The 14,804-nt window shown below is 45.3% G+C and overlaps 1 protein-coding gene across 2 annotated transcripts in view; it reads right to left on the bottom strand.

The window, feature by feature from the left end:
• The window catches only part of MIB1 (mindbomb E3 ubiquitin protein ligase 1), a 331,151-nt gene extending 322,492 nt beyond the window's left edge, over positions 1-8,659 (bottom strand). The window contains exon 1 of one of the 2 annotated variants that reach the window (XM_029591112.1): positions 8,082-8,659. In XM_029591112.1, the coding sequence (XP_029446972.1) occupies positions 8,082-8,310 (229 nt within the window). In that variant the 5' untranslated portion in view covers positions 8,311-8,659. The remainder of the gene's footprint in view (positions 1-8,081) is intronic. The other variant, XM_029591111.1, reaches the window with a different exon arrangement.
• Positions 8,660-14,804: the final 6,145 nt, after the last annotated feature.

Here is a 14,804-nt window from a genome sequence, read left to right as displayed (position 1 = left end):
ATACTGAACAGAACCGGTCCCAACACCAATGCCTGTGGCACTCCACTTAGCATGGTTCTCTCTTCAGAGAGGGTTCCATTTACCAATACACTCTGTCTCCTATCAGTCAACCAGTCTGCAATCCACGCCACCACCTTGGCGCCCACTCCTAAACGTCTCATTTTATTCACAAGCCTCCTTTGTGGGACCTTATCGAAAGCTTTACTGAAATCCAAGTAGATCACATCTAGCTCTCTTCCTCGATCCAATTCTCTAGTCACCCAATCAAAAAAAAAAAAAAAAATCAGATTTGTCAGACAGGACCTTGCTCTGGTGAATCCATGCTACCTCGGGTCCAGCAACCCACTGGATGTTATTAGTTCACTATCCTTTCCTTCACCATAGTCTCCATTAAATTTTCACAACACAGAGGCGAGGCAAACTTGTGAAGTGGGACCACCACCACTTTTCTCCAATCCCGCAGCACCACTCCCATTTCTAGGGATCTATTGAACAGATTCTTCTGCAGACCTGCCAGCACGTCTCTGAACTCTCTCAGTATCCTGGAGTATCTCTCATCTGGCCCCTTGTTCACTTTCAGTTTGCCTAGCTCCTCCCATAAATTATCTTTTGTAAATGGAGATTCGACTACTCCATTCCCATCTACAGTCTTGTTAATCAGCAATAGGCCTTCTCCAGGGTCTTCTTTACAGAACACAGAACTGAAGTATTTGTTTAATATTTCTGCCATTTCTTCATTACTTTACACATTGCTCCTGGTCTCCTTTCAATTTCACTATACCATTTCTGACCTCCCTTCTTTCACTGATATCTGAAAAATCTTGTGTCTCCTCATGTTACTTCTTTGGCCATCCTTCCTTCCTCTTGACCTTTTCATTTCCTTAATTCTTTCTTCGTCTCCCTCAGTTTTAATAGATATATTTCTCTTATGTTCCTTTTTTTTTTTGGATCCTTTATATTTCTTGAATGCTGCTTTTTGCCTTTATTTTTTCAGCCACTTTGTTAGAGAAACAGATCAGTTTCTTTTTCCTCTTACTTGATTACTTTTCTACCACAGAGTTGTTGCCTTTGTAATAGCTCCTTTTAACTTGGCCCGCTGTTATTCCACCTTACCCATTTTCTCCCAGTCTTCCAGTTCTTCCTCCAGGTACGTCCCCATTTCGACAGTCTGTATTTTTGAAATTCAGAACTCAGGCCTTCATGTGTCTTCTCTGTATCTTACTTGCAAAAATCAAACCATACCGTCTGATGATCACTGGTGCTCAGGTGAGCTCTTACCTGAGCAATAGAGACATTATCACCATTAGAAGCACTAGATCGAGTATCACACTCTCTCCTCTCATGGGTTCCATTATCATTTGTTTGAGCAGAGCCCTCTCGAAGGGCATCCACAACCTCTTTACCGCTCACAGATTTTGCAGAAGAATACTCCAATTCACATCCAGCAGATTAAAATCTCCAATGAGGAACACTTCACCCTTCTTTCCCACCTTTTGGATGTCTTATGAGTTCTCTGTCCAGTAGATCACACCAGTAAAAACTGAAGTACCTTTTTTTTTTTTTTTTATCAACCATTCAAAATTACCCATCAGATCATGAATAGTGTTTCTTCAAATTTAGCTATTGAAGTAGCTAAGGCTGAGAATGTATCCATTTTAGAGTGCAAAAACTGTGGCCTCTGATCCAGTACTAAAAAGCAGGGTTTATCTGCAATGGATATCAATCACACTACGATGTAGTTGGAATAAAGCCTTATCATCTGGTTTGGTAAATGGCAAATTTCTTGCTCAATATTTCAACACTACAGTTCTTATACTGCAACTTTATTCAAAGTGATTTCCAAACAGAGAATACTTACTCACGTACAATAAGAACTCATTTTAAATACCTCAGGAAGCAGAAACATTCAAGACAAATCATGTTAGATTTAAACCTGTGAACCTCAGGTTTAAACCCATTACAAGTGACAATCTTAGAGAACAGAGCTTTCTGCCCACTTGATGAGCAACTGGAACCAAAACCTCCAATTTTATGCAAGTCTGCAGCAACTGCCGCAGATCTGCAGAAAATGGCATACCCACCAGGCAAATTACTCCTGCCACCCATCCACCCACCTGCTGCTTCTTCCTCTGATACTCCCAGGCCATCTGCCTTATAACTACTCCAACAGCTCCATTTCCTGTCTGAACTATGCAGAGCAAGAAATAACTATAACCAACTACGTGATGTGTTCTCCATGAGGAGTTAGCAATCTGTTCTGGATTTGTTAGGGAGCTAGCAATCTGATGTAAATCTGCTGTTATTTGGACTGCAGAGTTAGCAATCTGATGTTATTGGCTCCTAAGGAAGGAGGAGTCAGCAGTCTCGTGTCTCAGACATAGTCTTGCTAAGGAGTTAGCAATCTGTAATGAATCTGATATAGTTGTGGGTGGATCCCTGGGACGGTGGCAGATGACCACGCTCCCAGGAGGATATCCAGAGAGGGACCACCGGCTAGGCTTGAGTATGGAGACAGACACACATAGTTCTTTTATTAAACAGGTTTTTGAAACCACCAGGGGTGGCAGTAGTGAGCTGATATGCCCGGCAGGGCTGTAGTCCCTCAGGTACTGGAACAGCGATCCCAGGACAGCATCCAGCCAGTCACGGCGTGTGCGCATGCGCCTTTGCTGCCTTGAGCATCCATATTGGATCTACAGAGGTGCACGTATTCATCTTCGCCGGCGGGGCTGCTGAAGCCACTCTCTCTCGCCGCCTTTCTACTGCTGCTGCTGGGGGCTTGCGTGGCCGCGGCCAGGGCAGGTGAGCGGGGGCTGGGGGAAAGTTTGGGACTGTGAAATTTCGTCTCTCTCTGCTGGGGCTTGGATTGGGTTGGTTTGGTTTGGGACTGGGCGGATAAATTTCGTCTCTCTCTGCTGGGGCTTGGGACTGTAGGAGATCCATCCACTTCCTGGTACCTGTCATTTCAAACGTCATTTGAAATGACAGGTACCAGCGCACCCAGGATACTGTATAGGCACTGTATAGCGCCTATACAGTAAAATGGATTGCGCTTCATGGACGCGACTTGCATTTGCATGCCATTTAAATACAGTATCGAGCGGTAGGTGATCCGAACTGTGCATGCAGCAAACGCGGGTGCGCCGGGCACTAACCAACCTCTTTCTACCGCCCCTTACTGTATCGGCCCGTCAGATAGATAGCGAAATAGAGACCATTAAATACTGGAAGCGGATGATGTCATCTCAGGGGGACTCCCCTGAGGTTCGCGCCCTTGCTGGTACTTCAGAGCACGCACCCTAGGTCTTCAGGCAACATGGCGGATCTGCAACGTCGAGCCGTTCTGAGGATGCCGGAGGGAGACAGCATGGAGACGCCACAGCAGCCAACCATCCATCAGACCCGGAGGGAGTTGCCACAGAGGTAAAGAGGGCGGAGTGAGGGCATCGAGCAGCGACGGTCGCAACACTACGGTACTTTAATTTTCCTCAGTCATGGCCTTGCTGCTTTAGCACACACTCATATTTAATTTTGTGGTGTATCTGGTCTGTCTTGATTAGACTGTAAGCTCCAAAGAGTTGGGACTGTTCGTTTTGTTTTTGTACAGTGCTGTGTACATTTGGCATGCTCTATACATATAAGTAATAAAACCATTTTCTTGTGATAAACTACAAAAACCACAGTATTGCTGCTGGCACTGTGCTACTCACAAAAGAAAGAGCCTGCAGGGTCACCACAACAGTGGGGGGGGATAAATGAGAAGAGAGGTACATTTAGGAAGGAATGACAGGATGGAGGGAAATGAAAGGAAAATTTAAGCCTAAAACAAAACTACAGGCATACAAAAGGTAAAAATGCATTTAAAATAAAAAACTGAAAATTTTATTTAAAAATTGGTTTTGTACTTAGATAATGAAAAATTGTCAAGCAATACAAATACACTACAATCACCATAACATTTTGAAAACTGTGCCATAGAATTTAACTCTTGTCACAGAATCTACTTATAAGCTGCCAGCAGGTAAACAGTGCCCTTAATTATAAGGAAGAAAGGAAAGCTATATAAATCTCTCAAAACTCCCAAAATTGAAAAAAAAAACAAAAAACCAACCTTTAAATCAAGCAAGATATATCCATTCACTAACGGCAGCAGCACTATCTTCAAATTCACTTTTATATATTCTACAGCACAAACCTCTTTCAGTCTGGTTTATCATCAAATAAAAAACGTATAATAAAACTAATATTTAGTACTGCCACTAGCATACAAAACTAGATTTCCATATAAATTCAAGCTTATTAGTATCTGTATTGAAGTCTGTTTTAAAAAAAAATAACTTTAGCAGTAACTGTGTATTTATTTCCAAACATTTGATAATCTTTTTCCCCAAAAAATGGCCTCAAAGTGAATTACAATAAAATTTGAATAAACTATAGCTACACTAGAAACAACATTAGTTGAGGGTCATGTGCATTAATCTTCAGACATAGTAGATAATTCTTCTTCACTAAAGAACAATCTAGGGAAAAGCATGGTTGAACAGTAATCAAATCATCATTTCACCTATGTTAAAACTATTTTTTTGAAAATAACCTAATCCAAACTATACACAGAAATTTGAATATTTTTTAAAATATTTACACAGCTGTACATCAGAAATGAATGATTTGGCAGATATTTCTATAATGAATCCAATAAGAAAGGAGAACGTCAAAAAAATGAAAATTCCTAGGCCTGATAAACCATGGAAAAATGTAGTTTTCTGACCTTTTAAATTTAAGTACCTAACTTGATTTTGTACTTGAAAATTTTAGCTCAACCAAATAAAGATCTCACTGTAGCATAATGGTAAGCTAATATAAAAACATATGCACTGATGCAATCAAACCAGAACCAACCAAAGTCAGTGCAGACAAAAGAAGGAAACGGCTAAAACTAAGCTAAATGTGTCAGTCATCCTACAAGTAGGAGACAAAACTGTGGGGAAAACACTGCTTCTCCTATTGCCCTTCTGGGAACAGCCACTATCAACAGGAAAAAAAAACAAAACAACTTGTCTCAGCATAAAAAAATCTGTTTGTACAGTAGGCAAATTATTGCATTTTGAACAAAAGCAGTATAGCACCATGTGAAGCTTTTTATTACTAATACATTACTGCTACAAATCCACACAATAAAGTTTCCTTTTCTACTTTATGATGCCTCTCAGATATAGTTTTCACAGCTGACATTTTGACAGAGTGAAGTTACAAAAGATCAGAAAACCTGATAGCACAAATATCTTTGAGTCTTTTTAACCTAAGTTTTAAGTTTAAGTTGAAATAAAATACTGCAATACTACAAATGTTTTCATTGACCCACCCCCAATCAGTCAAAACAGGTGGACCAAAAAAAAAAAATACTGCTCAGCACTATGTGCAACCTGCTTTTGTCTTAAAGTAGTTTTATACATCTTCAGGTTGCTGATAGTTTAAAGCGAAGGAACTGATTCATCAAGATATTTTCCCAGAGATACAGAATGGGACAAAAGCCTTAGTGAATCAAGCAGTAAGTTCAATAAGCTTTCAACCCCACATTCCTCCACTACAACCATCTTGTCTGGCCTATTTTGTAACGTTACTGAAAAACATTTTTACCGATATAAATATTAGTGGAAGCTCAACGATTATATGTAGGCCATTATGAAACGTCAAAATGCAAGTAATGTTATATTTTAGATAGAATAGATTTTGTTAACACTATACGCACTTTATTAAGTTACTTTTTTAAATCAGTTTATTAAACAGTAAAAGGTGAATTTTAAAAGCCCGACGTGCACATTAATTAAGGGATGCGCAAATATGTCGGGCTCGCATGCACAGAGCGAATTTTAAAATCCACCCAGATACGCACGTAAATGCCGCAACACACACATCTTGGAAGTTTTCAAAAAGGGTTGGGACGAGGGCATATCAATGCATGAAGTAGAGATGTGTGCGTAAATACTTTTTTAAAAAATATTTTTATATTCCACTTCTCGCACTTTTTTCAGCACTTCAAAGCGGATTACATTCAGGTACTGTAGGTATTTCGCCATCCAAGGCTACCTGCACATAACTTTACTTCTGCTATGGATGCCCGTGTAAGTCATAAAATAAATAGGCAGATCTGCAGAGTTTTAAGGTCTGTGATAACTGAGGGGAGTAAAGGCTAGGAAACCATGGGAAGTCAGAGGACCTCTCTTAACTGGGCAAACTAGGGATGAACTGGTAAAACTGGAAATGGCATCAGCATGCACCCCTTTTAAAATCCCCCAATTTACCTAGTAGAAGTAGGATTTCCACTCACCCACTTAAAGTTTGGTGTACACGTGTGTGTGGCCAAGCTATTTTATGACGTGCATATATATGCACGCAAGTTATAAAATAGTCATGTACCCTGGGCACAGGCTGATTAACGCGTGCACATGTGCACCAGCATGCCAGTTTGAAAGTTGTCTAAATGCACTGTACTTCTACTAACAAGTCTTACAAAACACAACTCTTTTTTTTTCTTTTACCAAGATTTCCAACAGATTTAATGCAAACTACACTAAATTACTATATATTAAGTTCTTGAGACTCATGAATGTAACTCAGGAAAAAATAATTAAACACCAACAGGTAACATAAGTTTCAGCCTTCCAGACCCCTTGGTAGAAGTACTCTGCAAGAAACAAATAATTGTTTCTTATCGAGATATAGCTACCTGAAGCAAAGATTTCTCCAAAGATTCAATTGCTTCATATTTTGTAAACTCTTCATACATCTTACCCATGATTCGCCTATGGGAAAACGATCAATATAAATAGACTTCAAAAATAATTTTAGGTATCAACATGTGCCAATTTATCCACAAAATCAATTCATCAGTATTATTTCAACCTACTGTCCTAGCCACTCTTTTTCAAATGATTGCTCTCAAAGTTAAATGGACACTATACTTAGGGGAATATATGAGACTTTCTCCTGAAGCTATTACAGACTAAATTATATACTAAGTCAAATACAAAATTAATTTAGCCAACAAATTCCTTCTGGGGAAAAATGCAAGCCTGGGTTGACCACAGGACTCGTCTGGTGCCAGCTGGTGCTTTTTTTGTGCAGATGGTGCTTTTGGTCAGTAACAGACTGCGGCTTTGAAAATACCATTGGTCTAATCCATTAGTAGCTACCCAGATCCGACCTCCTAACAAAGAAAAGGCTGTATGATAGGGCTGCGACTGAAATAAAAGTTACTACTTCCGTTTTCTGAATTATGAATTCACTAAACCAGTATCTGAGCACACAATTACAGACATAAGTAAAATTTTTCTAAAAAGGTTATAGGTCTCCCTCATATATATCCATCCGTTCCAGCACAATCTATAGAGTGTTACTTGAAAAATATATTTACCACCTTTCTGTTAGGAATCTTGAGCTCTGTAATACGAACCACACTTAAGAGGGGTTTAATGGCAAGGACAACCTGTAGCATCAAGAATAAAGATGATAATGTAAAACCTATACTCAAAAAGGTTTGATAAAGGATTAAACAATAAACATAGAAACATAATAAACTGCCCAAAATATAAAAACTATTTCAAAAACCTAACTTGAAACAGAGACCAAACGATGTTTCACCTCCAATAAGAACGCCTCATATATAATGTTAAAATATGGTGGAGAATAGATGATGCAGAGCTACCCATTAGCCTACTGAAAATCAATTCCATCACTTAGCTCCCATGATAAACACCGACCGGCAAATTCTATAAGACGCTACATTCTGACATAGCAATTTAGGCACCATTTAAAGTAATAACAAACTGGATCCATAGTTTTTTCGTTTGTTTGTTTGTTGTTTTTTTTTGGGGGGGGGTTGCATGCAATTCCTTGCAGAGTCCAAGACGGGCTTTTGTGCAAATCCAAGTCAAGATAAAGTCACCAACAGGAAAAGGGATGGAGGGAGGATCAGAAAACGAAAGGGAGACCTAAACTTTTACAGACTAAGCGAAGAGAACAAAGGTGACTTTTCCTCGGACACCATTAAGAGCAGACCCCTCTCCTCCTCTATTCCTTACCTGTGGGCGCGCTGTCCAGGATGCGCAAGTCGTAGGCCCCGGAACAGCGGTAGTTGGCCGCCGTTCCGTTGTCCCACACCACCACCACCTCCTCGGGGCTCTCAAAGCTGCGCACGGTGCCCACGTGCCCCTCGCCCCCGTCCTGCTTGCCCCACTTCCAGTCCGGGCCCCGCGCCACACGCGCGCCCACCCCTTCTACCATCACGCGGTTATTCCTGGAGCCGCTCATGGCCGCAGCTCCTCCAGCGCTCCCGGGACCGGCCGCCGACAAAGCTTTTCCGCCGGGGCGGCGCAGGGGCTCCTCCTCCTCCGACTACCACAGAGTGCCAACCTCTCTCCGGGTAGGAACGACCGACGAAGCCACACCCCCCCGTCCGGCCGCGGCTCCGAACCTCTCCCACCCTACACCGCCCGACTCGCTACACCCGCCGACAGAAAGGGCAAACTACGCATGCGCTGTTATTCACAGCGCTTCACCCCCCCCCCACATCAACATCCGGGCCACCGAGCCTACGGCTGGAAATCGGCGGAGGCTCCAGACGGAGGAAGCGAGTAGTAGGTCTAGGTTAGAAGACCGGGACCGAACGAGAAAAACAATGGCCTCGGGAGTTCGGCTTGTGCGCCTGCGCAGTATGATTAAAAAAAAAAAAAAAAAACAACCCACCACGTATCTACTCTGCACTGCAAAGTTTGAGGGGGAACTCGGAGGCAAAAAGAAGGGATGGGATAGGGTCGGGAAGCTGGTGGTCGGCCTTGGCAACATTCTTTCTCTGCTCCAAGCACAGCGATGTCACTTATTACTAATGGCTATTAATCAAGTTTACTTAAGGAATAGCCACTGCTATTAATTGCATCAGTAGCATGGGATCTTGTGGCCTGCTTTGGCCTATGTTGGAAACAGGATGCTGGGCTTGATGGACCTTTGGTCTGACCCAGCATAGCAAGTTTTTATGTACTATTTGAACGCATATAAAAGGTTTTATAAATATTGGTTACACTTCCCCCCCCCCCCAATTGGTTAATGATTTTCTAATTTTGTTAGTATTTGTCCTTTATAGTTCTATCATAGCTCTGAAGATGCTGGTAGATTATTTCCATTGTTCATAAAATATAGCAAAAGGCTTAACTACGTGTTTTGGTTCCTAGGCCTTTTGCACCTGAGGCTATGAGTTTGCTGGCAGCATGTACCAATGGATGGGTCACGCAGGACAGATTCAACAGATTTTGAGCCTGATTCACTAACCTTTGTCCAATAAACACAGAATCAGCCCTTCTTTTGGTATACATAATTCACAACACTAAGGTCTGCTGCATGAGGAGTCCATTATTCATGAACATAGTAACGATGGCAGAAAGTACCAAATGGGCCATCCAGTCTGCCCAGCAAGCTTTTTATGGTAATATCTGCTGCACTGTATAGGTTATCCCTTTGTTTCTCTTTTACTGGGTGATGAACCTTCCTAAAAATTCAGACAGTGCTGCTTGACATGCATTACTATGGACTTAGCTATTGAAGCAGTCCTGTGCTTTTTCCCTTATGTCTGAACATAAAAGTCAGGGCCCGTCTTGGTTGTCGTCTGAGTCTTGGCTCTGTGTTTTCCAAAAAACACAAGGAACTATGGCTTTTGATGTTGCCCTTCACCACAGCCATGGAAATGCTGGCTCAATCCAGCTGGTAGTGGCTGCTCCACAGTGTACCGAATCAGTTTTGATGCTTAGGCATGGCTAGAGATCACTGGCCCTTCCTAGATACAGAGGCCTCTTCTGGTCTTGTTACTGGTTGGTGATCCCAGGCTCTTCCCTACCCCCAGCACAGGTTTCCCTCTCCTATATGCAGGGACCTCTCCCCACCCTCAGATGTTCAAGCACACCTGCCTCTAAATACACAGTAAACTAACAAAATAGTTATTTGCATCAACACCCTCATATGCCATGTCTTCATCATAGCCTCAGGTTCCTCTGGTCCTCATGGAGTTATACCTGCATTCACCCACACCAGAAAGCTAAAGGGTAGGCTACAGGGGCTGGCAGCCCTGCTTTGTACCTGCAACATTAGTAGCAAGAAATGGGGAAGGGGCAGAGCAGACAATTGACAGCAGCAATGTCTGCCAAGTAGTGAGGGTACACCTGCTCCTGCCCAGGTATACAATATGCTCCAACTGCTGTGCTGAGTCCTTCAGAATACTGGATATTCCTAACTTAAGTAGGCATGTAATGGTTTAGGTCAACATGACATATTTAAGATTATTAGCAGTACATTTTTAAGCTTGGCCACAATTCAAGGTTCTCAGTTCTTTTCAGTGCTTTGGTGAGAAACATGCGCTATAAGGATATGGGGTTGGAAACCCCTCTTTTAGGCCCCGTCTAGGGAGCCAGACTAAACTACTGGATTCCCACATGACTCTCCGAGGTAATTTTGTACTATTAGGAATGCCCTCCCTGAACTATGAGTTTCTCGCACTAGCAGACTGGCAGGATCTCTGTTTCCTGCTTGCTTCCCAATTTTTCCTGTCCTTGCAAGACAGTTCCTTTTCCTTCTGCTCCTCCTGCAGTATTTTCAGGTCCAGCTTGGACCTTGGTTGGGCAGCTATATCTTGCAACTGTTGCTGTTTTTTTGTGCTGGAACTCTAATAGGGTCCTGCAAATGGCCTGCCAGATGAGTTTGATTCCACTTACATCAATCCCATGGACCACTTCAATGTATCTTCCAAACTCTCAGTCCATGACATCAAACATGACTTAATATCACAGCAAGATGGATGCCAGCTAGTCCCAATGGTTGGTTGTGAGGGACTCCTTGAAGCAGTAACCAATTCTTCCAAGTGGAGAGAAAGAGTGAGTGTCACTCCACTGGACTTAGGACCTGGAGGGGGGCCTCCTCTTCTTTGGTGACCATTTCTATGTTTGCTGAAGGTATCGAGGTGTGGTGCGCTTCTACCAAGATTCCTAAGCTGGAGTTCGGCCTTTGTTGATAGTAGACTGCATACTAAAATGGGAGCATGGGACTCCATGTTTATTAATGCTTAAAAAAATAAATCCCTATAAGCCAGTGAATTAAACAATCCTCAATTCCTGGACATACCCAGATTAGTCCAGACCAGTGGGTTATGCACTTCCACCAGCAGATGGAGGCAGAGAACAAAACTTCAAGGCACGACTATATAACCCTCGTGCCATCTGCATTTCCTCAGTATTTCTCTGTCTCCAGCAGATGGTGGTCGTGCATTCTGCAGCTCTGGACTGAGTGTTAGCAAGGCTCCCCAAGGTGTGAGGTTCTGATCGCGGGCCATCCTTTGGGTCAAGCAGAGTGAACAGGGGGTTGGATACCACAGCCATGGAAATGCTGGCTCAATCCAGCTGGTAGTGGCTGCTCCACAGTATACCTAATCAGTTGTGATGCTCAGGCATGGCTAGATATCACTAGCCCTTCCTAGATACAGAGGCCCCTCCTGGTCTTGTTACTGGCTGGCGTTCCCAGGCTCTTCCTTACCCCATAGCACAGGATTCCCTCTCCTATATGCAGGGACCTCCCCCCACCCTCAGATGTTCAAGGACACCTGCCTCTAAATACACAGTAAACTAACAAAATAGTTATTTGCATCAACACCCTCATATGCCATGTCTTCATCATAGCCTCAGGTTCCTCTGGTCCTCATGGAGTTGTACCTGCATTCACACACACCAGAAAGCTAAAGGGTAGGCTATAGGGGCTGTAGAGCCCTTGGATTCCAGGGAGTTGGATAGCCAGAGGACTGGTTCCCTCCACACCCCGAAGCCCTCTTCCAACGCCTCCTAAAGGAAAGTACCCCTGTGGGGATTTTTTTTTTGTTACTTACAGAGTAAAAAGAGGGGGAAAAAAAAGATTCTTGCCTTCAGTTATTTTCTCTGCAGAGGCTTTTTTCTGAGGCTTGCCGTTTCAGGCAGTGCTCGGCTGGGGGAGGAGGAGCATCCTAGTGCCCGGAGCCTCCTTGGGTTGGGGAAGCAGCTCCTGGGCATTTTTGGCCTCAGGGCAGGCATCTTGAGAGCCTGGGCGGTCAAATCGGAGGTTTGCAGTAATTTTTCCTACTTCCTTCCTCCTCCGCGGAGTGCTGAGCCCGAGCTATTTTTGGTGCGGGTGCCATTTTGAGTGCTCAGCCCGACCGATTTTCTGCCTTCTGGGACCTCAGGGGAGCTGGGGGAAGGACTGCCATGTCTGAAAGTGCCCTGGTGAAGGTCTGTAGGGCCTGTGGCCTGGTTTTAGAGTTGGATGCTCACTCTCTCTGTGCCTCATGTGCTGCGGGGGGGGGGTGTCATTTGCCAAGGGCCAGAAGCCCAGAAAGCCTAAGTGCGAAAGGTAAAACCCCAGGGTCTATGGATACTCAGGAGAAGGAAGCTAAGGAACTCCCCCCCCACCACCCCTACTTTCCCCGGCAGTGAAAGAACCGGGCCAGGGAGACCCGAAGGATACAACTTCGGATTCCAGTAGCGATGATATGGGATCCGGAGGTTTCTCCCCGGAGTTTGTGCTCCTAAGGCATGAAGCCTTCCTGGCCAGGAAGGCTGTGAAGAGGAGCTCTCAGGACAGGGCTGGTGGCTCTGCCAAGCGTCTGAAGAGACAGGTTCTACCTTCTCCGAGCCCTCGGGCTCAGGAGCCGTGGAGCCTCGGTTTTCCCAATTCCAACAAAAATTCAGAAGCTTATCAGCAGGGAGTGAGATGCCCCAGAGGCTGGCCTCAAGGTGGGACGGGCCATGGCCAAGCTGTATCTGCTGTCGGAAGAGCATTTGGAGCCCTTACGGAACCCCAAGTTAAATGCGGCAGTCGCTGCTGTTACTAGGAAGTCTACCATTCCTGTGGCAGGTTCGGCTGCCCTGAAGGATGCCCAGGATCAAAAATTGGAAGTCCACTTGAAACGCCTTTTTGAAGTCTCGGCCTTGAGACTGGGATCTTGTCCCAGGCAAAGGTGGCACGTCTTGAGGTGGGGGTGGCTTACACGGCGGATACCCTGTATGACCTAGTACGGACATTGGCGCGTTCCATAGTCTCTTCAGTGGCTACCCGACGCTTGCGGTGGCTCCAGAATTGGACGGTTGACTCTTCTTCTAAAGCATGTTTGTGCAATCTTCCCTTCAGGGGGAAACTCCTGTTTGGTGAGGACTTGAACCAGCTGGTAAAGTCACTGAGAGAAGCCAAAGGGAATAGGCTCCCGGAGGATAGAAAGCCCTTTCGGAAGGCCTTTGCCCCAAGGCAACAGTCCTTTCGGGGACCCAACCGGGCAGTGAGAGGAGGTTCCAGCCAAGGAGCTGTAGCCGGCAAAGCCTCCCAATGAAATCAGGAGCACCCATTCCCCGGAGGCGGTGGTAGAGGGATGGCTGTCCCAATTCTACGAGGTGGGCAAGAATTACGACCGACCAGTGGGTACTGCAGGTGATTCGCGTCGGTTACACCTTAGAATTTTCTCACCCTCCCAGAGACGCCTTCCTGGTGTCGCGCTGTTCTTCCCTAAACATACGAACCACGGTGGAGGCCATGCTACGCCGTCTGATAAGCCTGCAGGCCATCGTTCCAGTTCCAGAGGCGGATCAAGGGGCCGGATGGTACTCCGTGTACCTTGTGGTGCCAAGAGGGGACATTTCGTCCCATTCTGGACCTCCAGCAAGTGAACCAGAATCTGAAAGTCCCGCGTTTTCGAATGGAAACCCCGCGCACAGTGATTGCGGCAGTACACAAGGGAGAGTTCCTCGCCTCCTTGGACCTCACGGAGGCCTACCTCCATATCCCGATCCATAGCGATCATCAGCGGTTCCTGCGGTTCTCGATCCTGGGACAGCATTTCCAGTTTCGTACGCTCCCCTTCAGGCTGGCATTGACACCCCACACCTTCACCAAGGTAGTTGCCGCAGCCCTCCAGCGGGAAGGAGTGTTGGTGCACCTGTACCTCGACGACTGGCTCCTCCGGGTGAAGTCGAAGGAAGACTGTCAATGGAGTATTCATCATGTGATCCACATGTTGCAGTCGTTAGGGTGGGTGATCAACCTTGCGAAGAGTCACCTGATTCCCTCCCAGGTCCTAGAATACCTAGGGGCTCGCTTCGACACTCGCCTGGGCCGGGTGTTTCTGACGAAGGAGCAGATGCACAAATTGCAACAGCAGGTGAATTGCTTGAGGACGATGCAGACTCCTATGGCCTGGGACTATCTACAGGTACTGGAATCCATGGCCTCAACGCTAGATCTCGTCCCATGGGCATTTGCTCACTTGAGGCCATTACAGCAAACGTTCCTGTCCCGGTGGAGCCCAGTGTCGGAGCAGTATCAGGTGCAGCTGCCCCTGACCTCGCAGTCCAGATCCAACCTGGCATGGTGGCTAGTGGATTCCAATCTGCAGAGAGGATTGCCCCTCGAAACCCCAGACTGGGTAGTAGTGTCCACGGACAACAGCCTCTGAGGCTGGGGTGCGGTGTGCCTGGGCAGAGCGGCACAGGGCGTGTGATTGGAGTCAGAACAAGCTTAGTCCATCAACCGCCTAGAAACAGGGCAGTGAGCAGGGTATTGGAAGTATTTCTGGATCTGGTGCAGGGTCAGATGGTTCGAGTGTTTTCGCCACCACGGTGGAGTACCTCAACCGCCAGGGTGGTACAAAGAGTCCTGCCTTAGCCCAAGAAGCTCATCTCCTCTTCACTTGGGCCGAACTCCATCTGGAGGGCATTGCTGCCTCATACGTGGCAGGCGTTGACAACCTCCAG

Source organism: Rhinatrema bivittatum, chromosome 2 (assembly GCF_901001135.1).
Source record: "Rhinatrema bivittatum chromosome 2, aRhiBiv1.1, whole genome shotgun sequence".
Lineage (NCBI taxonomy): Eukaryota > Metazoa > Chordata > Amphibia > Gymnophiona > Rhinatrematidae > Rhinatrema > Rhinatrema bivittatum.
The sequence above is the reverse complement of the archived record's forward strand: the minus strand, read 5'-3'. Positions and strand labels throughout refer to the sequence as shown.